The sequence below is a fragment of the Cucurbita moschata genome, unplaced genomic scaffold (genome assembly GCF_002738365.1).
Source record: "Cucurbita moschata cultivar Rifu unplaced genomic scaffold, Cmos_1.0 Cmo_Scf00013, whole genome shotgun sequence".
NCBI classification, from domain to species: domain Eukaryota; kingdom Viridiplantae; phylum Streptophyta; class Magnoliopsida; order Cucurbitales; family Cucurbitaceae; genus Cucurbita; species Cucurbita moschata.
Genome location: NW_019268529.1, coordinates 4691539 through 4717200, shown reverse-complemented (window position 1 = coordinate 4717200; position 25662 = coordinate 4691539). Strand labels below are relative to the sequence as shown.

General features: G+C 39.9%; 7 protein-coding genes across 9 annotated transcripts; 4 read left to right on the top strand and 3 right to left on the bottom strand.

Moving 5' to 3' along the window:
- Positions 1–1024: 1024 nt before the first annotated feature.
- On the top strand, positions 1025–2826 carry LOC111451182 (uncharacterized GPI-anchored protein At4g28100-like). Its single transcript, XM_023091495.1, has 2 exons — positions 1025–2244; positions 2364–2826. Exons 1-2 carry the CDS (start codon positions 1354–1356, stop codon positions 2688–2690), a joined length of 1218 nt encoding a protein of 405 aa, XP_022947263.1. The 5' UTR covers positions 1025–1353; the 3' UTR covers positions 2691–2826.
- Positions 2827–2859: 33 nt separating this feature from the next.
- LOC111451181 (equilibrative nucleotide transporter 3-like) lies at positions 2860–6987 on the bottom strand. Of its 3 annotated transcripts, none has more exons than XM_023091492.1 (10): positions 6609–6987; positions 6309–6390; positions 6132–6236; positions 5890–6045; positions 5658–5801; positions 5424–5529; positions 4383–4555; positions 4148–4308; positions 3813–4071; positions 2860–3171 (listed from the first exon to the last, which is right to left on the bottom strand). In XM_023091492.1, the coding sequence occupies exons 2-10, from the start codon at positions 6348–6350 to the stop codon at positions 3064–3066; spliced, it is 1254 nt and encodes a 417-aa protein (XP_022947260.1). In that variant the 5' UTR covers positions 6351–6390; positions 6609–6987; the 3' UTR covers positions 2860–3063. The 3 variants fall into 3 exon arrangements, with proteins under 3 accessions (XP_022947260.1, XP_022947261.1, XP_022947262.1); XM_023091493.1 differs by having other exon boundaries at positions 6309–6383; XM_023091494.1 differs by having other exon boundaries at positions 6309–6393; positions 6611–6987.
- A 2748-nt stretch (positions 6988–9735) lies between these two features.
- Positions 9736–11482, top strand: LOC111451183 (putative cyclin-D6-1). The gene is made up of 4 exons (XM_023091497.1): positions 9736–10077; positions 10157–10460; positions 10538–10668; positions 10752–11482. The coding sequence occupies exons 1-4, from the start codon at positions 9814–9816 to the stop codon at positions 11019–11021; spliced, it is 969 nt and encodes a 322-aa protein (XP_022947265.1). The 5' UTR covers positions 9736–9813; the 3' UTR covers positions 11022–11482.
- Positions 11483–15043: 3561 nt separating this feature from the next.
- On the bottom strand, positions 15044–16677 carry LOC111451634 (transcription factor MYB8-like). Its single transcript, XM_023092107.1, has 3 exons — positions 16539–16677; positions 15592–15721; positions 15044–15509 (listed from the first exon to the last, which is right to left on the bottom strand). Exons 1-3 carry the CDS (start codon positions 16669–16671, stop codon positions 15044–15046), a joined length of 729 nt encoding a protein of 242 aa, XP_022947875.1. The 5' UTR covers positions 16672–16677.
- Positions 16678–18541: 1864 nt separating this feature from the next.
- Positions 18542–20977, top strand: LOC111451278 (frataxin, mitochondrial). Its single transcript, XM_023091634.1, has 5 exons — positions 18542–18823; positions 19145–19217; positions 19362–19409; positions 19496–19590; positions 20605–20977. Exons 1-5 carry the CDS (start codon positions 18579–18581, stop codon positions 20732–20734), a joined length of 591 nt encoding a protein of 196 aa, XP_022947402.1. The 5' UTR covers positions 18542–18578; the 3' UTR covers positions 20735–20977.
- A 559-nt stretch (positions 20978–21536) lies between these two features.
- On the top strand, positions 21537–22481 carry LOC111451279 (calcium-binding protein PBP1-like). Its single transcript, XM_023091635.1, has one exon. It carries the CDS (start codon positions 21949–21951, stop codon positions 22294–22296), a length of 348 nt encoding a protein of 115 aa, XP_022947403.1. The 5' UTR covers positions 21537–21948; the 3' UTR covers positions 22297–22481.
- A 23-nt stretch (positions 22482–22504) lies between these two features.
- Positions 22505–25253, bottom strand: LOC111451633 (coumaroyl-CoA:anthocyanidin 3-O-glucoside-6''-O-coumaroyltransferase 1-like). The gene is made up of 3 exons (XM_023092106.1): positions 24521–25253; positions 23795–23799; positions 22505–23277 (listed from the first exon to the last, which is right to left on the bottom strand). Exons 1-3 carry the CDS (start codon positions 25197–25199, stop codon positions 22540–22542), a joined length of 1422 nt encoding a protein of 473 aa, XP_022947874.1. The 5' UTR covers positions 25200–25253; the 3' UTR covers positions 22505–22539.
- Positions 25254–25662: the final 409 nt, after the last annotated feature.

The following is a 25662-nucleotide window of genomic DNA, read 5'->3' as shown; positions in this document are numbered from 1 at the left end:
CATATCGATTAGAGAGGTAAACCTTGAAAGAAAGCTCGAAAGAAAAAATCTAAAAAGGATAATATCTACTAACGGTAAACTTGGACTGTTACACCTAACCTCACCTATTCTTCCATTGTCAATATAGTTGCTATAGTTGCAAGCGTAGAGATTTAAACGAGAGTTTGAACCAATCTTGGGCTCCAAGCTCCTAGCAGCAAGGAAGTCCATAATACACAGAAGAGGGCTAAAATGTGATGGATCGAGTTAAAGCAACTCCTTGAAGTTCCTGGAAAGAATGGGAATGAGGTTAGGGAAGTCACATGGTGGATTTGGCTAATTAAATAGTTCAATACCAACCTTTTCGTCATTATCAAGTAAGGTTGATGACGATATATAATAGGTCAAAACAAACAATATCTACATGAGGTAGATTTTAGTTGTTACATTCACAAAAAAAGAAACATAAAAGCCCTCAACAAAATATGAGTTTCACATGTGTCACGACAAGGACTCTCAATTATCATAGAAAAAGAACCAAAATTGAATCAAAGAAATTTTTTTCGTTTGAAAAATTGGAGAGAAGAAAGTCTACTGATTTGGTGTAATGGCCAATTTAACTTTGACTTAAAAATTGTATTTGGTAGAATCCTCATGTTTTTCAGCTCATTTCCCCTTTTTTTTTTTCCACTAATGGGCTGACTTTTTCATATTTTTCGTCAATAATTGATTGAGATATTCAATAACAACAACAATCTCAACAACTCATCTCAATTTAAACTCAATTTCTTCTCATATTACAATACGCGAGCGATGCATCTTTTATGCGATGAGTATAATGAATGAAGGTGTAACTTTGAAAGAGAGGTTTATATGATTGAAAAATAATGGAGGTTAGGCAAAAAGCAGCGGCCTTTCTCATGGTGTGACAGAGACAAGGGCCCCGCCGTAGCCGGAGCTTTTCCTCCGAATCATTTCTTCTTGATTGACATTTCCAGTTTGTCTTTTAAGTTAACGCCACCGATGTTGTCGCTGTGGACTGTTCACATTTTCTTCTATGATGCCAAACCCAATTGTGTGTTTTGTATTTGTCAGTTTTTAAGAGGATAAGATCCCATCATGGTGTTCTTCTTCGTTCCTTTCTGAGGAAAACCCACCATGGGTTTGGTTTAGTTTAGGTACTTCTGCTCCACCGCCGAGCCGGAAAGTTCAGAAACTAGTCCTCCGCCGGTCCGCTGTGGTCGTCCCATGGTGCTCCGGGACGACTATTTGATGCCCTCTGTAGGAAGATAAAAGTTTAAACCAGAGCCCATTTCTCTCTCTCTCTCTCTCTCTCTCTCTGTCGCTTTAGAAAATGTTAGACCCCATGTGGTCATGTCCTGTTTTCATTATCTCAGAGACCATCTTTCGGACCAAACCAAATTCTACTTCGTTTCAATCCCTCACACTTTCTTCTTCTTGTTCTTGATCTTTACGCTTTCCTTTGGCGAGGTTGCTTTAGAATTATTTTTGGTTGTAGAAAGACATCAAATCCTATCCCCTTTTCAGTCAAATCCGCTTTCGAATGCTTTCTTTTTAACAACCTTCGTGCTCCCGACCAATCTATATCTTCTTCCTCTCGACTTTGTATGCGCAACCCATTTCTTCCCCGATCATAAAAAACAAAACCCATCAAGGAAACTTCAAAATATGGTCTCTCTGATGGTTGTAGTTTCATCAATCCTTATGATCTTATCGACTCTGTTCCAAGTTTCTGTTGCTGGCGTAACAGGGGAATCCTCTGTTCCGGCCATCCCAGTAGAAGCTGAAACTCAAGTCTGTCGGCTGGACCTATCCGACGAGCTATTCGGGGGAGTGAGCCAAGCCTGCAATGGGAACCTAGACCGGAGCCGGTGCTGTCCAGTGCTAGCGGCATGGCTCTTTGCAGCTCATGCCAGGTCGGCGTTAGAAGTGTCGGCTCCAGCGCCAACAGCCGAAATAGATCTGCCATTGATGCCAGACGATTCCCAGAAATGCGTGGAGTCATTACAAAACTCGTTGGTGAAGCGAAACATCAGAATTCCGCAGCCCAATTCCAGCTGCGACGCTGTATTGTGCTTCTGTGGAATTCGTCTCCACCAGATAAGTTCCTTGTCTTGTCCAGCAGCATTCAATCTCTCCGGCTTCCACAACGCCACCCCAACGTCGGCAGTGCGTGATCTGGAGAAGAATTGCCGCAACGCATCCTACTCCGGTTGCACCAAATGCCTCGGCGCACTCCAAAAGGTACTGCAAAACAACTTAACCGTAACGATTCTTATCTCATCGACTCCCACATTGAAATGGGTAGCTGAAAAATGGGATCTTTTCGCCTTTTTAGCTCCTTAATTTATGTTTCCGATCAGGTGAAGGGAGCTAGAGACACCAGCACCACCGAAAGAGCAACCAAAATGTTCAACAGAGACTGCCAACTGATGGGGCTAACATGGCTGCTCGCTCGCAACAAAACGGCGTACATTCCAACAGTTTCAGCGGTTCTAAGAGCCATAATGTACAGTGCCCACCCGCCTCACGATTCAAAGTGCAGCCCAGATCAAGAAAACATGCCACTGGCCGTTGATTCCCTTCAATTTGAGAACACACAGTCCTCCACTTCATCACCCTCGACCTTCATGTATCCATTCTTGCCCTTAACAGCAGTGCCCTTCATCTGGTTCTTGACACATCCGTAATATGAGGTTCCGTTGGGCCGTAGTTTCTTGGATTATTTTGGAGGGAAAGACCATGTCGTGTCTGTCACATGAAAGCTGTTGATTTTGTGTCTTTTTTCTTAACCCTACAGTAAAATTGGGTTTGGTGGGACAGATCTGCTTCAGTTTTGTTTTCTTTTACAGCAGTAAATATTCCAGTTTGAAGTGCATTGAATTCTGTGAAACGTTTCAAATATTCTCACAAAAATGGGGTCTCTCCACGAGTCACAGACAAACGTTTAAAGATATAGAACCAAATCTAAGAGAACTGTAATGAATCACTTATAATGAAAATGGCTTTGCAAGAAGCAATTATTAAAGACCATTCCCAAACAACCTATAAATCTACACTACTTTACCAGCCCTTGCCTATAAGCCACAGCCAGCCCAGGGTGACTCCTGCAAATATTCCTCCAAGTAAGAACAGAACCAGCAAGTTCCCCAAGGCATTCTGCTCTGGTCCCTGCACAACAAGTGAGACAAACATTCTTACTTAATAATGCACGACAGGATTGTTAGGATTAAGGAAACGATCATGGGTCTATAAGTAAGGAATAAATCTCCATTGACATGACTCCTTTTGGGAAAACCAAAAGCAAAGCCACGAGAGCTTACGCTCAAAGTGGACAATATCATTTCATTGTTGAGGGCGTGATTCCTAGCATAGTATTAGAGTCATGCCCTTAATTTAGCCATGTCAATAGAATCCTCAAGTATCGAACAAAGGATGTTGTGAGCCTCAAAGGTGTAGTCAAAAGTGACTCAAGTGTCGAACAAAAGGTGTACTTTGTTCGAGGACTCTAGAGAAGGAGTCTAGACTCGAGAGGCTGTTCGAGGGCTCCATAGCCCTCAGTGAAGGCTCTATGGTGTACTTTATTTGAGGAGAGGATTGTTGGGAGGGAGTCCAACATTGGCTAGTTAAGGGAATGATTATAGGTTTAAATAAATCTCCATTGGTACGAGGCCTTTTAAGAAAACCAAAGGCAAAGTCAGGAGAGCTTATACTTAAAGTGGACAATATCGTACCATTGTGGAAGTTCGTAATTCCTAACACAAACTATTTCTCAATCTTGCGCTTTTTAGCTTCTATTTAACCAAGCTTACCTTGTAACCTTTTGGTGCAGAAGTGAGCACACAAACGGTGAGGTAGCCATTAGTCAAGCCCAAGAATGAGGTGAGTAGTATCATCCAACCTTCATCGCCGTACTTGGCTGTGAAGTAGAATGCCGGTAGGAGTAAGATACGGGCAACGATCGAGACCATAAGCCATTTCCGTGACTCTAGCCTTATACATTCGATGAGCGGAATGTATCTCCCAATAAGATCACAAACATTGTACGATGCAATCAACACGAGTGCATACCTGAGAGAAGCAAGAGATATGCTCAATCCTCGACATGAATAATCATTTAATGAATTGTGCAAGTGAAAACACATACCATGTTCCTAAACTGTGTGATCCAGTGTCCTCAGATAAGAATCCAGGAAAAATGGACAATGTGAGAGCATATATCAAAAAAATGTCAACTACATAATCTATGTTCTGTGACAATAGTTCTTTATTGCTTAGTCGCTCGACTTCGGTTGCTTTCCCCATGGCCTACACGTAATTCTTATGCGTTATTCGACCAAGTTCGATAAGAAGATGCTTGGATGTTTTGAGATGTTACATACCTCATCTGCTACCCCATGGATCCCAGCAGCAGCAAGGTCAGCTGAAACTGTTTTTGATCCCTCTAATGCCGCCTTGGCCCGAAAATGCTTCACAATTTGCAGTTTTGGAAAAGTAAACGCGTAGAGGATAACACAGAGAAGCTCAAAAAATGTTGAGATTGCAAAGAACAAAACTGCAGAGAATGGTAGAAGAATCAGTCTTTAGGGAGGGGTCTGATGTCATTAAGGCTATAACTGTGTTCTCTGTATATTACACACTAGTTTAAAGGAAGCCATTTCTTCATAAAAATCAAATGAAAATATAAAAAAATAGTTATTATAGCTCAATTCCACTGCTAGAAAATATTGTCATCTTTGGCACACCGCCCGGTATCCACCCCCGTTTAAGACTCAGCGTCCTCGTTGGCATACCGCCCTAGTGTCCACCCCCTTCAGGGCTCAGCGTCTTCACTGACACACTGCCCTAATGTCCACCCCCTTCAGGGCTCAGCGTCTTCACTGGCACACTGCCTAGTGTCCACCCCCTTCAGGGCTCAGCGTCTTCACTGGCACACCGCCTAGTGTCCACCCCCTTCAGGGCTCAGCAGTGAAGCCTAGTGTCCACCCCCTTTCGGTGCTCAGTATCTTCACTAACACATTGTCTAGTGTCCACCCCCTTCAGGGCTCAGCGTCTTCATTGGCATATTGCACGGTATCTGGCTCTGATAACATTTGTAACCACCCAAGTCCACCGCTTGGGGATATTGTCTTTTTTGGGCTTCTCTGCTCCCCCTCAAGGTTTTAAAACATGTCTGCTAACGGTGGATTTGGGATGTTACAAACCCCTAAAGAGGATAATGTCTGTTAGCGGTGGGCTTAAGCTGTTACAACAGTGATTCGATAGATCGGTCTTAATTTGTACGGCCATTCGCCTACTATATAGAGATCAACAAACAAAACCCATATGCAATATGTTTATATCAATAGCAGTTCAAAGTTATAATCCAAGCACACACCAATTTGCTTTAAAACAAACCAGAAACCAGAAACAAGAGCACCTACGAGCTCCTTTACGAAGGCCACCCTTAGAATTTTCAAATGCTCCTTTAGTAATTAACCTCAAACCCGAGGTAAGAGCGCCGGAGGCAGCCAAGCCAGCCAGAAAAGACTGAGGAATTCAAGACCAAAAAACACCCAAAAAAGTTACAAATTTGAGACAAGGTAAAGCAAAATTGATGCCAGGGAAAGATCATCAGACAAGTCAATGAACAAACCATGGAAAGTGACATTATTAACCTGCAAGAGCTCTGGTTGCATAAAAGAAAGATCCCCAACCATTCCTCCTTGAACATGAGCATCTGCAATCCCAAAAGCACCGCTAATGGCACAAATTCCTATGAAGGAACCCAGACCTCCTTTACCAGATGTTGCTAAATCCAACTATAAAACATTAACAATGGCAGTTTCATAAACTTTTTACATATTCAGAACACAAGAACACAAAAAGAAAGAAGAAACCAGTGTTTACAACTAAAACCGAGAGGGAGGAAATGAAGAACAGAACATATCCAAAGAGATTCCGTTTTCTGGTATTGATATTTGCTTCCCAAGATGCGAGTATGCAGAGTGTTCCAAGCGCAAATGGCTGATACACAAGAGTAAGAACCCTTGAAGAATGGTAGTTCTGTAGAACATTTCAAAGGGGGAAATAACATCATTGTAATCCTTCAAGTTCAAGGCTACTAAATTGCTCATGACAATGAAAATTACCGGAAACAAATAGCCATAGTAATCTTGAATGGTCAGCATACTGTTCCAAGAAAACAGGCATCCATTTCCAAGAAGCCAACACACAATCATTGCACTATATTTACCCTTTCAACAAAAATAACAATACCCATCAGAGATTTCACAATTTCATTACTACCCAAGATTTTGATTACAAACCTCAAGCCTTACGACATCCGCTTTTTCATCCGTCACCGCCATAATCACTTCTTTTCAATAGCTTTTAGAAGACCCCTGATCTCTTCCGCCGCGAGCAGTATAATAAGAGAATGTTTAAATTTAGAATAACAAAATGAAGAAGACGAAGAATGGCGTGATTAACTTCCCGTAAATAATATCTAGCTTGAAGAAATCAAACCCACTACCGACTGAAACGGGAAGTTGTTAACTATTGACTTTTATTTCAATAGAAAACATGGATGGTAATAAAAACAAGCTAAGATATCTTAAGGGACGGACCTTTTTTGTCTAAATCTTGAAGCAGAGGAGGAATCGAAAGCTGAATCCCACGGCAATAATGAAGAACAATAAACGGTGATCCTCATCTTCTTATTCTTTAATTTTTCTCCGAACCCATTTTGGACCGTCAACAGTTTCATCGGAAGTTGAGCCACAGCTAACGAAAAGGGAATTGTAGATACTGAAAATTCATTGAGCTTTTGCTAACTGAACAAAGAACTGGAGGGGGAAGAAAAGATCTGATCATGGGTTCTCTTAGAAAATGAGAAATTGGAACAATTGTCACTGAAAAAGATCGGAGAAAGGTTGAAACGACATTGGGTCGTCGCCTTATCTTCTTCACCGATCACTAAAGATTATCTTTGATGTTGTCTTTGGATTCTTGCAAGCCTTATGTTATGTGAAATAAAAGTTGTTCATATTTTCAATTTGTTTAATATATGTGTATGATGTATGTTTATCTCTGTTGCATTTTATTAAATAAAGTTATTTTGTCATCCATTGTTTTTATCGAGATTTGTTTGAAACGAATGTTCATGACATTAAAAGTTGATCATCATGATAGACTAAATGTCCGACCTTATTTCATTTTAATGATGCACATCTATCTATATACTGACATAAAGATGTCTATTTAGTCTGTTTCGAACGAAGAAAGTGAGGAGATATGTCTTCTCATTGGCTAAATGAAAACAAAAATTATATTCTCTGTCATCGCCTGTGCATTGGAGTAAACTCCGACCCTGCCCAAGTCAAACCCTCATCCGGATTATATAGGGCCATATCCTATCCATATATTAGAGATGGAAGGGATCCATGATTGGTTTTCTTTCTAAAAGGCCCAATTGCCCAACCCATTATAATCCAATTGCCCCTACTAAATTGAGCCATAGTCCATATAAATTCGTCGAGTTTTAAACCTCGGGTTGTTTCAAACCTCGAACATTTTAGTTACTTTTTCGAGTTCAATGATATAAAGTATAGAAGGAATAGTCAAATTTCTGAACTTTTAATATAATATATATATCTTAACTAGTTGAGTTATGTTTAGTTTCAATTGATTCCAATAGTTTAATCTTTTTAGTCGTCCTACCACGTTCTAAAAAGATTAATGAAAAAAAAACTAAAACAACCAAACTTCTAAAACATGAGTATTCCGTTACTATGGAGCTCAAACGTTCCAACCATACCAAAAACTAGTCTATCCTCATTTGACTTACAACCGCCTTAGTCCAATCCTTCAATATCAGCGCAAAAATCTCGGGACCAAATGCCATTATAACATTTTAAGCATAACCATTATGTCTCTTAATCCCAACAAGCAGTTCAATCCTAAACACGAGAGACCAAGACGTACGACTCAAGAGAAGATTCGAGAACATTTATCTAATTGAATTCAAATTCAACGTGGATGAACATAAGAAGGAGATGACACTGAGTTAGTGACTGATGATGTGCAGCAAATGAAATGAAAAGAGGTGGGTGGGTTGAATGATGATGATGATGTATTGTGCATGGGGGGCTTCGGCGTGAAATATCCGCTCATCATTCCTGTCTCTACTTCAATGCACCAAAAGTAGTAAAAGGGGTGCATGAGGGGATATATGTGTGCAACAATTCTTTACTATACTAACCATTCTATTTCCCTTTCTTTACACTTTCTCTTCCATCTATGCACACCAACACACCCACACAACAAAACTCAATCCCTCACTATATACCTATAAAGGGGCTTTGATGCAACATCGTCTAAGTGCATGGGTGCGTTGGATTGACGTGGATTTTGGTGTCAATGAGAAGGATGCATGGATCGTAACATGCGCACTTAGGTGTGTAGAATCTTATGCATGCGCATGCCACGTAGACCCTCGTGCTTGAGCCCCTGCTAGCCACCGACCCAAAGGGCCCCTTAAGCCTGTATGATTTGAGTTGTGTGTTCGACTCAACTCAATTCGTATGATTTGAGTCGTGTGTTCTGGATTATATTGGTTCATGAATTTTTCTAAAAATATATATTAAAATTGAGTTACAAATCTTAATAACGTTTGAAACTAAATAAATATATATATATATATTAACATTTTACTTTTTATTAAAAATAAAATTTTGAATAAGTGACTCGAATAAATTAAACATCTCGATCTCGAACTAACCCTATGAAATATTTATTTGGGCAACTTTTCAAATTCTTTATTTCTTGCTTTTTTCTTTTTCTTTTTGCTTTTTAAAATAAATAAAACTAATAATACTAGTGGCATATGAGACACCATCATTTTTTATTCTTCCATCAAAAAAAGAAATTAATTAATTAAATTCATAAATTTGAATGTTACATTAAAAGTGAAAAATTTAAAATTTAGAAATATATTAACACACAAAATAGTGAAATTATAACGCTATGAACACGACTCTCCACAATGGAATGATATTGTCCACTTTGAACATAAGCTCTCATGACTTTGATTTGGACTTACCAAAAGACCTCATGCCAATGGAAATAGTATTCCTTTATTATAAACTCATGATTATTCCCTAAATTAGCCGATGTGGGACTTTCATCATCCAACATATTCAGAAGATTAACATGACCTTCAAGTAAGGATGACATGCAGAAATTGAGAAATGATCTAAATTTTTGGGCACGAGACATTACAAATCTTTAAGGTTTTAGGATTTAGGGGTTAGGATTCACAACAGTATTCTCCTAGAGTTTAGGGTTTAGGGTTCATAATGGTACTTCTCCTAGTAGGATGTCGTTTAGGGACAAACCAAGCTAGAAGCTAGTGGAAGTGTGACGTATGAGTAAAAAAGTGATACATGAATGAACCGAGATCATATATTGAGAAAAAATTAAAAGAATTGAAATTGTCATTTTTAGGTTTTTCTTTTCGAGATTCTCCTCAACGCCTTTAAAGCACATTTGATACGAAGAGATTTACACACCATTACAAAGAATATTTCGTTTTACTCTTTAACTAACGTGAAATTTCACATTTACTTTAGAGCAATCCAATATTAGATGACATTGAAAGAATTTTTTTAAAAAACACGCTAGACAAGACAAAATATGTTAAAAAAGATATGCCTTTTTCTCTCCCCTGCTCTCCTCCCAGCCTTAAAACTACGATGCCTTGCGTGTTCCACCCTCAATCCCTTTGAACTGAAACTCCCTCTCTGCTCGTCTCTCTGCTCTCTCTCCAATTCCATGGAGTTTGATCTCGAAAACCCATTAACCCATCTCCAAGATCTCCACTCCTCCGACGCTTCTTCTCTCTTACTCATCGAGTCCGATCACATGCTCTCTCAATCTTACCTTCACTCTCTTCAAGCTTCTCCGTCTGATTTCGCCGTCCGGCGAGACACCATTTCTTTAATCTCGCACTGCTCCTCCAACTCCAACATCGGCCCTCACTTCTCTTACCTCGCCGTCAACTATCTCGACCGCTTCTTCTCCATTCAGGGAGTTCCGGTAAGCCTTTCCCCTGTTTCTTCGTTGTTTTGCGAATTGAAGCTAATTGCTTGACTCTGCCTTCTCTGTTCTGCTACAGCAACCGAAGCCATGGGTCTTGCGGCTTCTCGCCGTTGCTTGTGTTTCTCTGGCTGCGAAAATGAAGCAAACAGACCACAATCTCTTCGATTTTATGGAACAGAGCAATGAGGGATTCATATTTGATCCTCAAACACTCCACAGAATGGAAGTTCTCATCTTGGGAGCTCTTAAATGGCGAATGCGCTCAATCACTCCCTTCTCTTTCATCCCTTTCTTCATTTCCCTCTTCAAACTCAGAGACCCACCATTCTTGCAAGCCCTCAAAGCCAGAGCTACAAAGATCATCTTCATAGCTCAAAATGGTAATTCATTAAACATTTAAAAAAGAAACATCAATGAACAAACAAACAAACATTTCATTTGTTTTGTTTGACTGTAGGGATTGAGGTTTTGGAGTTCAAGCCATCAGTGATTGCAGCAGCAGCTCTGCTTTCAGCCTCGCACGAGCTCTTCCCAATTCAATATCCTTGCTTTAGAAAAGCAATCCTTGAGTGTTCATATGGAAATACAGTAAATACCCAACTTTTAAAACTTTAAAAGAAGAACACAAGCTCGTTTTTTGAGATTCTGATGAAAACAGGGTATGGGTGCAGGAGGAAATGTTGGTGAAATGCTTCGAGAGAGTGCAGGAGATAGTGATAAATGGGTACGAAAGGGGATTGGAAATGGAAGAGAGGTCAGACACGGCGGCCAATGTGCTCGACCACCATTTTTCGAGCTCTGAAAGTGAAAATACGTTCATGCCGGGCAGAGGCTCCTCCAGCCTGATGAACAGAGCAGATAAGGGTGGAAAGAAGAGAAAAGTAATGGCTGGGTACTGCAAGAATCAGACGGTGCGGATGTCTCAGATCCAGCAATGTTGATGAGATGAGGAAGACTGAAAGTGACAGTTGAGTGGCCTGACTCGTCAGAGGGGCGAGGAGAAAGAAGAGGGGATTTGTATGTATGTAAGCAATGGAGGGATTCTGGTAAGGGAGAAAAAACAGGGGAAGGGGAAAAGAGGGAATTTTTGTTCCTTTTTGCTGGGATTTTGGGACCAAAACAAAGACAAAACAGAGCTTTGAAGTTAGAAGTGGAGCTGGGATGTTTGGATTTGGATTTTGTGTTTTTTTTTTTTTTTTTTTTTTTTTGGGGGGTTTTAGTATGGCTTGGCTTTCAAGTTAAAAAGGTCAAGTTGGTAATTTTACTTACATCTCCTTCTCGAGCTCCGGTAGTATATACTAATCCAAAATAAAGAGCTTTGAACCGTATTTTGAAATTTGACTAAGAATATGAATGTGCTTTTTAAAGAAAGACGTACCCAAAACAAAGAGATTAATAGTGAGGAGCTTAAGTCCAATTTTTTAAAAACTAAATCGTTGTCCTACATGTCTATAGTTGTTCAAGTTTCAAATCGAACTCTTACCCATTTACATGAAGATGAAACCACGACGTCATGATGAATTATAAAAAAAATTAAAGATTTTTAGTCACATTCAATCTACTCCTAGTCCAATTGTTGGAGAAGAGTCTCAAATTGTCTAATTAAGGGAGAATCATGACTTTTTGGAACCAAAAGTGAAGCCATCATAACTTAGGCTCAACAAGGTAGACAATATCATACCAGTGTGAAGCCTCGTAATTCTTAACATGGTATTAGATTTATGTCCTTAACTTAGCTTGGTCAATAGAATTATCAATTGTCGAACAAAGAAATTGTGAGTCATGAAGGTGTAATCAAAAGTGATTCAAGTATCGATCAAATAGTGTACTTTGTTCGAGGACTTTAGAGAAGGAGTCGAGTCTCAATTAAGGGAAGGCTCTATGGATACTTTGTTCGAGGGGAAGATTGTTGGGAGGGAGTCCTACGGCTAATTACGCAATGATTGTGGGTTTATAAGTAAGAAATACATTCTTCAAAAGTAAAGTAACGAGAACATATGCTCAATATAGACAATATCATACCATTATGTGAAGATTCGTAGTGTTCAAGAGCCACAAGGCGTTGTAGAACGTCAAAAATAGAACCAAATCTTTGTTTCTCCACTGTTCAAAACGTTGAAAAGAAAAGAAAAGAAAAGGAGTAATGGGTGGGTTTGAAAGGGTTGATTAGTGAAAGATAACATGTTTGAAATTAGGTAACCCATACATACGATGGTCCCCCGTAATGAAACTTCCCTATCAAATATAATCTGGACCCATTTCTTAAATTTCAAGATCACCATTCTCTCTGCACCCAAAACGATGATAACAACTACACACAACTCAAGAATGGGACACTACACAACAGGCATACAGGCAGGGCTTGATGATATTAACACCATCCACCTCCTTATTCAATCCATCAACTCACCTTAATTTGATCTTGCTTTCCTTCTATAATATATTGCTCATCTCACTTTATAGGTCCTCTAAATGAGTGGGTTTGGATTTGAAACTTCATCAGCTTTCTACACAGTCGCTTTGTTCCTTTCTTTTTCTATATACTTTTAACCCTTTTCCCACTTCTTCTCATTCATGCCTTGGAATCCTTTTTGGTTGGAGATCGAGTCCCTTTGGAGTGAACTTCACGTAAACATGGATTCCTTTCCATTATTTTGTGTGCTACTACTTCGGGTCTATAAGTTTTTTTTCGTAATGGTCTAGGTTTACTGTCAGTAGATATTGTTTTCCCATCAAAGGTTTTAAAATATCACGTTTGTTCTCCTTCTCAACCGATGTAGGATCTCACAATCTCCCCTCTTAGGTTTCCACGCTAAGAATGTTTTGTTCTCCTCCCCCAACCGATGTGAGATCTCACAATCTACCCACTTTGGGACCCAATGTCCTCACTAACACTCGTTCCCTTCTCCAATCGATGTGGGACTCTCCAATCCACCCTTCTTCGGGACCCAGCACCCTGACTGGTACACCGCCTCATGTCCATCCCCCTTTAGGGCTCAGCCTCCTCGCTAACACACCGTTTCGTGTTCATTCCCTTCTGGGCTCAGCCTTCTCGCTGGCACACCGCCTCGTGTCCATCCTCTTTAGGGCTCAACATCAGTCTTGTGTTCATCTCCTTCAGGGCTCAACCTTCTCGCTGGCACACCACCTCGTGTCCATCCCCTTCAGGGCTCAACCTACTCGTTGGCACATAGTCCAGTGTCTGGCTTTGAAACCATTTGTACCAGCCCAAGCACATAGCTAGCAAATATTATCCTCTTTGGACCTTCTCTTTCGGAATTTTCATTAATGTTTTTAAAACACATCTGGTAGGAAGAGATTTCGACACTCTTATAAACAGTGCTTTGTTCTCCTCCCAACCAACCTGAGATCTCTCAGATATATCCCTATTTTAGTGGGATGTCGCATTAAATCATTGAAACAAAAGAATATAGTGGAAACAAATGAAGTTTAGCACTACAAAAACTAAAGGCTCTATCTTTGTAATATAGAGTCGCATTCGAAATCAGCGGTAGGCTTAGCTGGGACAAGACTGCATGCTGTTATCAGAGTACCTTAAATGAAACCCTGAAGAGGGATAGAGATATGAGAACCAAAAATTCCCAGAGAAAGGTAAGAGAATTAATGTGTGGTGGGACCAAACCATAATAGCACAATATCTTCTTCTTCTTCTGCTTCTGCTCCTTCTCCTTCTTTCATTTCCATGGACCATAAATATGAGCACAAATTGGGTTAAGTTGGGTTGTAATGGCTAGGTGTCCCATGATGTGAATGCAGGGTGAGCAAAGTCACATGGAAACCGAGACACAGGGATAGGGCCACAAGGGTTTGGTTTCAAATTTTGAATCAATCCAAGGCTTTCCATAAATGCATTGAGGGGGGGCTACGCTTTGTCTCCTACTAATGCTTTTCACTGTTTTATTACTTCCCATTATTGAATCTTCATCTTCTTTTACTGTTGTAGCCCAAACTCAGACAAGTACGGACGATATGCCTCAAAACTAGAATCCTACATATTTGTATACATAAGGAGGCCATGCTCCCTACATAGCTTCTGCCACCCTCCTAGCTTTATATTATATTATGATTTCTTCATAATTGCAATCTATCTTTTGATTACTACAACTACCGGATCTCAACCTCTATATTTGTTTATTCTACGCTTTCTAGCTGTTTTAGTCCGTTACGTAATGTAAGCTCACGATTTTAAAACGTGTGGGCTAGTGTCCTTGCTGGTACACTGCCCGACTCTGATAAAATTTGTAACAACTCAAGCTCACTGCTAGCAGATATCGTATGTTTTGGCCCGTTATGTATTGTCATCAGTCTCACAGTTTATAACGCATCTATTAAGGTGAGGTTTCCACACCCATATAAAGAATACTCCGTTCCCATGTCCAACTGACATCGGATTTCACGATCTACCCTCTTGGGGGGCCCAACGTCCTTGCTGGCACACCACTCGGTGTTTGACTTTGATATCATTTGTAATAGCCCCAAGCTCACCGCTAACAGATATTGTCCGTTTTTGTTCATTAAGTATCGTCGTGAGCCTCATAATTTTAAAACGCATCTGTTAGAGAGAGGTTTCTACACCCTTATAAAGAACGTTTCGTCCCCCTCTCCAACCGATGTGAAATCTTACAATCCATCCCTCAGGGGCCAGTGTCCTCACTGGCACACAACTCGGTGTCTAGCTTTGATAACATTTGTAATAGCTCAAGCTCACCGGTAGCGGATATTGTCTTATTCGACATATTAAAAATTTTTAAACGTTTTAAAATTTAAACTTATTTCCAATTTGTAGCTTAATTTGAAATGGATTTCTTGACTCTAAAAAAGAAAAATAATAAAAAATTACAATTCATTAAAAAAAAATATACATATTAATTAACCAAACCTCATCAATATATTTTAATTGTCACCTCTTTTTTTCAAACGGGTGCCATTTATTTAAGTTGGGTTACAGCAAAGAGCAGAACAAATCTATGTAATCATCGTAGGTTGTCTCATGCACTTGAGGTGAAAACATTCCATTGTCTGCTGAGAACTGCATGGAGCCGTCAAGAACATAGCTCACATCGTCACCATCCCACATAAATGGTTCATTCCACAGATCTCCATAGCCGCTCCGATCATATTCTTCCACCGCCCAATTCAGCCTCCCAAAATTGGCATCGCTGGAACTCGAAGACGTTTGTACCGACAATGAAGAGCTCTCTACAATCCCAAATTTGGTGGAGCAATAGCCCGTAAACTCTTCTGTTTTTGCTTCCAAATCAGACGCTATGTTCGGTCTTAATTTCTTCGGTTTTGGTTGAGTTGATGATTCTGATTTACGCTCTATTTGTTTCTTTAGGTGAGCGTTCCAATGATTCTTTATCTCGTTGTCCGTTCTTCCGGATAGTTTCGTCGCAACCATCGACCATCTAAAACACAATGCTAGACATTACAACTCTTGATTAAAAAGTTGAGAGTTGCGAGCGAGAGAGATATGGCATTTAGAGCTACCTATTGCCATGCATTTCATGCAATTTGTAGATTAAGTCATTCTCTTCATCTGTGTAGTTTCCTTTCTTGAGACCGGGGCGGAGATAGTTCAACCAACGTAGTCTACAACTCTTGCCACATCTTGCCAGCCCTGTGTAATTGCCCAAACTCAAGTCAGAATTTCATGCCACATTAGTTAATTAAGGGAATGATCATGAGTTTATAAATAATAAATATATCTACATTGGTACGAGGTCTTTTAGGGAAACTAAAAACAAAGTCACGAGGGCTTATGCCCACAATGGACAATATCATACCATTGTGGAGAGTTGTGGCTCTTAACATGGTAGTGAGTCATGCCCTAAGCTTAGTCATGTCAATAGAATTTTCAAATATCGAACAAAGAAGTTGTGGGTCTCGATAGTTGTAGTCAAAAGTGACTCAAGTGCTTTGTTTGAGGGTTCTAGAGAAAAAAGTCGAGCCTCGATTCAAGAAAGGCTGTTCGAGGGCTCAATAGGCCTCATAGGAGGCTCTATGGTGTACTTTGTTCAGATTGTTGGGAGGATGTACCACATTAGCTAATTAGGGGGATGATCATGGGTTTATAAAAAGGATACATCTCCACTGGTACGAGCCATTTTGGGGAAACCAAAAGCAAAACCATGAGAGATTATGCTCATAGTGTACAATATCATACCATTGTGCACAGTTGTGGTTCCTAACATGATATCTGAATCATGCCCTTAACATAACTATGTCACTAGAATCCTCAATTATCGAACAAAGAAGTTCTGAGTTTCGAAAGTGTAGTCAAAAGTGACTCAAGTACTTTGTTCAAGGGTTCCAGAGAAAGAAGTCGAGCTTCGATTCAAGAGAGGCTGTTCGAGGGCTCACTATGGCTGTTCGAGGGCTCAATCGGCCTAAAGTGGACAATACACAATCGTGGTTCATTATTGAAGATTAAGTACCTGCAAGACTGGGAAGCTGCCGCCATTTCCGAGGGCCATGTTTCTGAACATAACCCATGAGCTTATCATCTTCTTCAGAACTCCAAGCACCTCTCTTGACTCCATCCTTATCAACAATCGGTGCTCGCACCATTTTCTTAGAGAGTTCCAGAGGTTATTGCATGCGAATCGGGGGTGAATTGATGAATGGGGAGGCTTGGGTAGATGCTTAGTTAAGGGATATATATATATATATATATAAGGTGTGGATTGAGGGCCCGAGCTTACGAAATCCATGTCGTCATTTCAACTATGTGTTAAGCTGAAATGGACAAACATGGGTGTGAACATGCACAAACATCGCTGCAACAGTTGTTTAACGTGCGAAATTAAACAAACGAGTGATTGTTGTTGGACTTATTACAAAACATACTCATCTTACCTTAAGTCACTTTCAATTCCCATGTTATGTTAAAATATCTTGTCTAACCACCGGAAGTCCAATAATTGTATGAGTCTTCTAATACTGATACCACCTGGATCTCACAATTCACACTCTTGGAAGATCCAGCATTATCATTGGCACACTGCTTAGTGTCATACTGTTTATATCCGCTAAGCCTATTATTATCTGATATTATCTATTGGCTTCCTTTCAAAATTTTAAAACCTATTTTTAGGGAGAGGTTTTCCACTAAGGTATTTTTGTTACTCTCTCCAAACTACTAAGTATCTCAACATATTTATTTATGGGAATAGGACAGGTGTAGGAACGGGGATGAGGAATATAATTTTTCGACCCCATTTAGCTAATGAATAGAAATGTCTCTCCACTCCCTCCTCATTCCCTATTTAAACGAGTGGGTCAAGTCTCAACTTTAAATAAATTAGTTTAATCAGATTAAACTTAAGATTAAACTTAAAATTTGGAGACAACTTTATGAATGGATTAATTTAATGCACAATATGATCATTGTAACGACCCGAAACAAAAAAAAAAAAGTTGGATCTGGGTCGTTACATTCATACTTCTATATGTTGGTGATAAGATATTTATTATTTTTTTTTTGATTTCTTATTAGCCATAGATATAAATGATGTTTATAATTTAAGGAAATCTTTGGAGTACGATTTTGAGTTTGAATGAATTTGACTTATAAAGGCGAACCATGTTCGAGGCAATGACGTGGGTACCCCGAACTTGTTCGTTGTGTGAAATGACGAACCTTCGTTCCTCTCCATACACAAACAAACTAACCCGACAACGACATACCATGAAACTAGCAAGACAAGAATATCATGGTCCTTAGAGACCACACATTTTAAAAGTTGCCATGTGAAATAAAACAAAGGGCGTTGAATAGTGATTCATTCTATAATTCAATTGATTTTTGTTTGGAGGTTCACTTTTCATACCTTGTATTAAATGTCCTACTCTAACTCCCCCTCCCACAAACTTTGAAAAATCTTGGACACATATTTAATTCTTATAAAATAATCTTTTTAATTACGTTTCTATTTTATTTCAGACAAGTTTTACATCGTATGACGAGTGTGCACGGTTCGGTTACGTTCAATTTTTGGCCCGTTACGTCTCACCGTCAGCCTCACGATTTTAAAACGTGTCTATTAGAGAGAGGTCTCCATACTCTTATAAGGAAGGATTTGTTCCCCTCTTTAACCAATGTGAGATCTCACAATTCACTCCTCTTGTGGCTTAGTATCCTCGCTAGCACTCCACCTAGTGTCTAGCTCTGATATCATTTGTAAAGCCTGAGGCCATCGCTAGTAGATAATGTCCATTTTAGCTTGTTATATATTGTTGTCAGCCTCACAATTTCAAAACGCATCTACTAGATTTTTACACTCCTGCCCAAAAAATATGAGATCAAAAAATAAAAAATAAAAAATAAATAAAAACGCGGGAGGCACGACCCAATTAAAGCCCAATCAGAGAGGGCCCATTGTCTTGGATCCATGGGCTTTATTCGAGGCCCATATCCAAAGCTCTCCACAAACTGGAGCGAGCGTGCCCGAAGTTTCAACTCGGAGGATGTAACAATGGCTACCAAGCTGCTTCCTCTGCGTAAGCTTTCAAGGATACTGAAGGTGCCGTCTTTTTTATCTTCTTCCTCCTCTTCTTCTTTCAGGAAGTATTCGTATCTTCTAGAATCTACAAGACCTCTCCTCGATCTCTCCGATAATGTTCATCAATTTCATCCTCCGTCTTTTTCTCGAAGTTTCTGCTCCCGCCCTCTGGATTTCGTCGGCGATGATTCTCGAGGCCCTGCCACCATTGATTATAGGTAAATTCTTTATTTTCCGTTTGTAAGAGAAACTATGTATTTGAATCGAAATTTTGAAGAAGCGGAAGTTTGTAAGTTCATCCAATTTTTGTTTTGCAATCTTGAAGCCTTTCAAATTAGGTAATTGATTTTCGAATTTTTGGTCCTAACTAAACTAAGAGTAGGTTCGTGTTTCTTCAACGAAGTGTTATGGATGTCTTACATTCAGTTCAATTTCCCTTGATTGAACAAATTACGACTGCCTTTCATGGGGTTTTCTTTAGTAGTTGAATGCATCTGGTAGAAAAGGGCTCAAGTGCTCTTCACTAATCTTTGCTGCAGTTCCCTGATGCAGGAGGGAGAGTTTCATAGGTTAGCTGATTCCACAATTCATGGACTGCAAGAGAAATTAGAGGTAATTGTGTATCAATGAAATGAAAATCTTTTTGCCCTTGATTTTATCTTATAAACTAAAGGAAGGTAATAGCTTATATGTTTCATATACATATTTCGGCATTGCTGCTAAAATTTTGTTTATCTATATTTCATTGCTTGGCAGGAATATGGTGATGATCTCCAAATTGATGGCTTTGACGTAGATTATGGGGTGAGAATGACTTAGAAGCTCTAAAATTTGTTCATTTCATTTCATATGAATAGGTAATGCTTAATTTTATCCAATTTTCATTTTAGAACGAGGTACTGACCCTAAGGCTCGGCTATCTTGGCACGTACGTCTTGAACAAACAAACGCCTAACAGACAAATTTGGCTTTCTTCTCCTGTGAGGTACGAATTATGCTTCAGTATTGACTCATTCTCCTGCTGAATGATTAGTATCTATGATGTTTATCTATTCCATCTGTTTCAAAGACCATTTCAAACCAGAGGTGGTGTTAGGAACCACGAACCTCCACAATGGTATGGTATTGTTCACTTTGAGCATAAGCTCTCATGAATTTACTTTTGGTTTCTCCAAAAGGTCTCATACCAATAAAGATGTATTCCTTACTTATAAACCCATGATCAATCCCTTAATTAGCCGACGTGGGACTCTTCTTCCAACAATCCTCCCCTTGAACAAAGTATTGATCCCTTAATTAGCCGACGTGGGACTCCTCTTCCAACAATCCTCCCCTTGAACAAAGTATACCATAGAGCCTCCCCTGAGACTTATGGAGCCCTCGGACAACCTCCCCTTAATTGAGGCTCGGCTCCTTCTTTGGAAAGAACACAACTTATTTGTTCGACATTTGAGAATTCTACTGACATGACTACGTTAAGGGCATGTCTCTGATACCATATTAGGAACCACGAACCCCCACAATAGTATGATATTCTTCACTTTGAGCATAATCTCTCGTGGCTTTGCTTTTGGTTTCTCCAAAAGGCCCCATACCAATGAATATGTAGTTCTTACTTATAAACCCATGATCAACCCCTTAATTAACCGACGTGGGATTCTTCTTCTAACAATTCTCAGCACGTTGTCCCTGATTCAATTTCATGGCGAAGCTTTGCGCTCGTCTTTCGACATCTTTACCAAAAAAAAATGGAATTTTTTTCTGTTCATCTAACATTTACCCATCCCTAGATGTCTTTATCTTATATTAAAGGAGAAAATAAGGAATGAAACTACTTCGAGTTTGGTCCTGAGAGAACAAAGAGCTCAAACATAGAGGTTGATTATTCAAATATTCAAGCATTGTACACAATTTTGTGACGACCCAAGACATAGTTTGGCAAAGCTCTTCATTTTTTTTTAAAATTACGTGACAACCCATGTTATGTTCTTCCTTGCAGTGGTCCGTCCAGGTTTGATTGGGATCAGGACTCACAGGCTTGGATTTATAGGCGGAGCAAAGCAAACCTGTTGAGACTTTTAGAAACTGAATTGACGCAGCTATGTGGTGAGCCAATTAATCTTTCTTGAGCCTTTCGAATTACTTGGACATGATAAGGTTATTCTGAAGCATTTAGGCGCATGTTTATGCAGCTTGTTCAGTTTGGTCCACCTTCTTAAGTATCCCAGAGCCCCCATCTTTTTTCTCGTTTTCACTCTCTGTTGCTTATTATATGCAATAATATGATATAGTTTCTAGTGTTTCAACTTTACCTATTTATGATCCACTTGAGCTATATTCAAACTTACCGAGATATAATTAATCTTTTAGAAGGTCAAAGATTTCAACTCCCACTTTTATATGCATATATATATATATATATATGTACACACACAATCCTATGATAAGTTTGGTCAGAGGGGAGTTGGAACATTCAATGAAATTGTAAAATGTGATGAAAACTTTCAGTATGAGGTTTGAATAAGTTAAACATAACAGAGATTAACGCTAGGGAGAGGTTTTCATACCCTTATAAAAAATATTTTGTTTCCCTCTCTATCAAAGTGGGATCATACAATCCACCTCTTTAGGAGTCATTGTTTTCGCTAGCACATTGCTTGTTTTCTGGCTCTGATATCATTTGTAATAGTCCAAGTCGACCACTAGCGGATATTGAATTCTTTGATTTTCCCTTTTGAGCTTTCCTTCCATAGTTTTATGATATTATTTATATATAAAAATACTAGAGGATAAGTGGAGTAATTGATATAATACAAAGGAGAGTGAATAAAACAAGGAACAATACATATTTCCATTGATATTAAAAATTCAAATCTTCACCCCTTGGAACGAAAAGTCAGCCTCCTACATTTAATTAAGATAGGTTCATGTTCTTTTTTTTTTATTATTATTAAAAATTCGATGTAGCTTGGTTAACAAATTGGGTCGGTGGAAGCCAAAGCCAAGGCCAAGTCTGGAATGAAAAGAGGTGAGTTGACGAGAAAAGCCCATCCCCACGACATGATTTAGGCAAAGTCAAAGATTGTTGCAGACATTAAAATGACAACAACAGCCTTCTCAAAGCTTCCACGAAGGCGAGATGCAATTGCAGTCCCGTTGAGGCAACCGGACTCTTCTCTCTGTCCCTGCGCTGTCTATTGCTGAAGAAGAAAGAGATCGCATCTAACCCAATTTCTCCGTCTTTTCTTCTTCCCTTTCTTCTCACTTTATAAATCCCACTTTCATCCAACCCCAAGTTCCCAAGTTCCCAAATTCAAATTCAAATTCATCCTGTTCTTAATTAATGGCCAGAAAGAGTGCTGCTTTCCACGATTTGCTGCCTGTAATGGCAGAGCAATTAGGGGGAGAGGGCCTGATAAACGAGCTGTGTAATGGGTTTCAGCTGCTGATGGACAAGGAGAAGGGCGTCATCACGTTGGACAGCCTCCGGTTAAACTCTTCCCTTTTGGGTCTGCGGGACATGGGAGAGGCGGAGCTTCTCAGCATGATGACAGAGGGCGATTTGGATGGCGATGGCGCTTTGAACCAGATGGAGTTTTGTGTATTGATGTTTAGATTAAGCCCTGAGCTTATGGAACACTCTTTGTCTTTCCTTCAACACGCTTTCCACAACCAGTTGAAGACCTGCTGATCATTTCTCTTGTTTCAGCACGCTCTCCGACGACAGCCATGGCTTGGGCAATGGCTAAGCGAGGAATAGGAAGCCTCTGCATTTCCAATTACCCCAGGGTCGCTGTGTTACTCTGTTCTATGTCGATAACTCAGTGGTTTTGAAATAGTTAAAATTATTTTTATTGTATCTTTGTTTTTATTCAACACCAAATTCAGGTTTGCCATTGCCAACGACTCTGTTTGAATTAGAAACATGAAAGATTTAACCACACAACCCTTTCAAATTCTGTTCCCATATGGTCATAAACCGATCCATTTGAGTCTTATGCAGCCCCATGCCAATTTCAATCCCACCTTCCTCATCTCTGGATTCATGCAGAGAAATTGCGATGGAACTGTCCACATGAAGCACTTCACTTTTCTTCGGCCTTCCCCACCCAAAATCAGTATCATAAGTCCTTGATTTAGGCGACCCTGCAACGCTCAGGAAGTGTTTAGCTTTCCCACATGCCCTCCACAATGAGAACCACTCCTCTGCCATTTTAAATGGCTCACTCTCAAATTCCTCCACTCTCTTCCCGATCGCCTTCGCCACAATAGCGGTGCTATTACGCTTCAGAAGCTCACTCTTCCTCAATACTACAGCGCCCACGTCAAGGCAGTTCCCGAAATAAGTCGGAGGTATTTGATCCTTGAGGCGGTTCCGGCAATCTGCTACCAACACAAAGTAGCAGAGCTCATCTTCGTCTTCAGAACCACTCGCTTCGCTTTGGGTTGACTTAATCAGACAGCCCCAAACGAGAGAGCATGTAACGATGAACGACGACAATCGTAAAGGCTTCAACTCTTTGTCACTGTTTGATTCAGCTGAAACCCAAGTTTTCAATTTCTCGATTATGGGTCTGGTCAGGACAAGCGTCGTCCTGACCTTGTCAATAGGCGCCTGATCGATTATGGGCTTATAAGGAACTGGGTTCCATAATGAATCCCAACTTGACAACTCCCGTGTGTTAAGGATATTTAGTAATAAATTATACTTTCCCGTATATATTATATTTGATATTTTATTATAAGGCAAATATCTAACATTTGCCTTATTACTATAGATATCTTTCCATTTATTGTTATTTCCATTTATTACTATTTCCATATCCTTGTAATTTATTCGATTATAAATAAGATAACTTTCACACCATTTAGGGGTGGTGGATTCAGCAAACATTCACATGGTATCAGAGCCATTTTGTGAATGTTTGATTAATCCACCACCACTGTTGTCTTTGATGCCGCAGAGGCAGTCGTCATGGCTGTCACATGCAGAGCCGATTGATTATTCTTCGGCTCCACCCTTTTGACCTCCAAATCATCCTTCGCCATACTCTGTACATACAACCTCACCTTTTCCAAACATAGCCTCTTTCATTTTCTTCCCAATTTTCCTTTCATCCTTCATCCTTCATCCTTCACAAAAACCCTAATCTTAGGATCTTCATCAGCATTTCTCTTCGAAAATATACAGAATCTCAATAAGCCCATTGACCTTCTGTAGAGATTTACCTTTGGAATCTGGGCGCCGCACTGGCATCTTCGCCAACCAAGTTGCCGCCGCCCTTCTCGCCAAAATTGGCTCCTTCGCCCCAATGTGGCGACTCTTCCAGCTGCCCTTCTCACCAAAATTGGCTCCTTCGCCCAATGTGGCGACTCTTTCGGCTTCAACATTGTCTTTGTCCCTTGCTCTAGGTTTCCCCTTCTACTTCTTGGGGTTAGACATATTCTCACCAGAGCCAAGGCAGCATCGTCGCTAAGCGACAATCCCTCTTCATGGGTTAGACATATTCTCGTCGAAGCCAAGGCAGCATCGCCGCTAAGCAGCAATCCCTCTGCAATTTTCGATGGCCAAGAAAGTGTTTCTCTACGCCTCCTCTGAACCAGGTTGTTGACATCTTCACGAAAAGTGTTTCGCAACCTCTTTGAATTTTTCAGATCCAAGCTTCACGTTCGTTCAAATCTGACGCTCAGCTTGCGGTGGGGTGTTAAGGATATTTAGTAATAAATTATACTTTCCCGTATATATTATATTTGATATTTTATTATAAGGCAAATATCTAACATTTGCCTTATTACTATAGATATCTTTCCATTTATTGTTATTTCCATTTATTACTATTTCCATATCCTTGTAATTTATTCGATTATAAATAAGATAACTTTCACACCATTTAGGGGTGGTGGATTCAGCAAACATTCACACCGTGAAAAAATGGACTCTAACCCATTTGGGTCCTTCACTGCTGCCCTATCATGGCAGGGTAGCGGTCCTTCAAATGAAACAGAGTCACCTCCATTTCTGTAGATGGATGCCCATGATTTAAGAAAATGGTGAACGGCCATCCCATCGGCAACCGCGTGATGAAACGCTATACAAATACACAGACCTTGATTTGGGAAAATCGTGATTTGGATAGCGAAATTTGGTATCGCACGTGACCCGTCCGGCAAGAGACGTGACTCCGGCAAGTCAGGAACAAATGGGTAAAAGTGTTTGGCGTCGCGAGGGGAGTCAGCGATTAGAGTGTTGAAATCGCCGCCGGTTGACTCTGTTACAGTAAGAGGAACAGAGTCGTGAGGTGTGTAAAGGATGTGGGGCTTATGGGGTGGAGGAGGGAGGATGAGATTTCCGGCGAGAGGGAAGAATTGTTGGAGAGAAAGAGAGAGGGAGTGTTTGAGAGTGGGGAAAACAGAGTCGATGAAGTGATTGGTAGAGTGAGGGAATTGGAAGAAGAAGAGCCGTCGCATGGGGCTGCAAATAGTCCAGAGGAAGTCGAGGAAACTCAGGGGAAGACGGGTGGTCGGAACTGAACCTGCCGGCGGAGAAATCCAGTAGAGGTTTAAGAGCTTGGCGGTGTAATCAACGTCGGCCATGGCTACAAACCCAGATTTTTGAAGAAAATGAACCACGAATTTGCAGAATGGAAAGGCGTGTCAAAACAGGGCAGTGATGTGGGGAGGGATTACCAGTTTAAATAATAACTGAAACCTGATCGAATTCATCATAAATTAATTACCGATCCAAGAACTTAATCAATTAAACTCATCACTATCTCTTAATTTCCTTGATTTTAATAAAATATCTCAATTAAATTTATCATTTACACAAGTGAACACAAAAGATTCTATACTATTATGATATTTAATTACTATGACCAGAACCATCTCGTTTCCCTTTCTATTTTAATTTTTTTTTTCTTTTGTTGGATGAAAGTCTCTGCCCACCTATCTAGAATCTTCAACAAAAAAATTTCAAAAGAAAAAAAGAGAGTCAACGCTCTTCAAAGGCATAGTAAAAAATGACTAAAACTAAAAAAAAAAAAAAAAAAAAAAAAAA

Coding starts and splice junctions, on each gene's coding strand:
- LOC111451182 (XM_023091495.1), top strand. CDS start 1,354: ATGTCCTGTTTTCATTATCTCAGAGACCATCTTTCGGACCAAACCAAA. Junction 2,245..2,363: donor GCCTCGGCGCACTCCAAAAG/GTACTGCAAAAC, acceptor GTTTCCGATCAG/GTGAAGGGAGCTAGAGACAC.
- LOC111451181 (XM_023091492.1), bottom strand. CDS start 6,350: ATGGCGGTGACGGATGAAAAAGCGGATGTCGTAAGGCTTGAG. Junction 4,309..4,382: donor TCCATGGGGTAGCAGATGAG/GTATGTAACATC, acceptor AATTACGTGTAG/GCCATGGGGAAAGCAACCGA. Junction 3,172..3,812: donor CTGCACCAAAAGGTTACAAG/GTAAGCTTGGTT, acceptor CTTGTTGTGCAG/GGACCAGAGCAGAATGCCTT.
- LOC111451183 (XM_023091497.1), top strand. CDS start 9,814: ATGGAGTTTGATCTCGAAAACCCATTAACCCATCTCCAAGATCTCCAC. Junction 10,461..10,537: donor CATCTTCATAGCTCAAAATG/GTAATTCATTAA, acceptor GTTTGACTGTAG/GGATTGAGGTTTTGGAGTTC. Junction 10,669..10,751: donor AGTGTTCATATGGAAATACA/GTAAATACCCAA, acceptor GTATGGGTGCAG/GAGGAAATGTTGGTGAAATG.
- LOC111451634 (XM_023092107.1), bottom strand. CDS start 16,671: ATGGTGCGAGCACCGATTGTTGATAAGGATGGAGTCAAGAGAGGTGCT. Junction 15,722..16,538: donor GCAGCTTCCCAGTCTTGCAG/GTACTTAATCTT, acceptor GCAATTACACAG/GGCTGGCAAGATGTGGCAAG. Junction 15,510..15,591: donor CATGAAATGCATGGCAATAG/GTAGCTCTAAAT, acceptor ATTGTGTTTTAG/ATGGTCGATGGTTGCGACGA.
- LOC111451278 (XM_023091634.1), top strand. CDS start 18,579: ATGGCTACCAAGCTGCTTCCTCTGCGTAAGCTTTCAAGGATACTGAAG. Junction 18,824..19,144: donor CCTGCCACCATTGATTATAG/GTAAATTCTTTA, acceptor TCTTTGCTGCAG/TTCCCTGATGCAGGAGGGAG. Junction 19,591..20,604: donor TGGCTTTCTTCTCCTGTGAG/GTACGAATTATG, acceptor TCTTCCTTGCAG/TGGTCCGTCCAGGTTTGATT.
- LOC111451279 (XM_023091635.1), top strand. CDS start 21,949: ATGGCCAGAAAGAGTGCTGCTTTCCACGATTTGCTGCCTGTAATGGCA.
- LOC111451633 (XM_023092106.1), bottom strand. CDS start 25,199: ATGGCCGACGTTGATTACACCGCCAAGCTCTTAAACCTCTACTGGATT.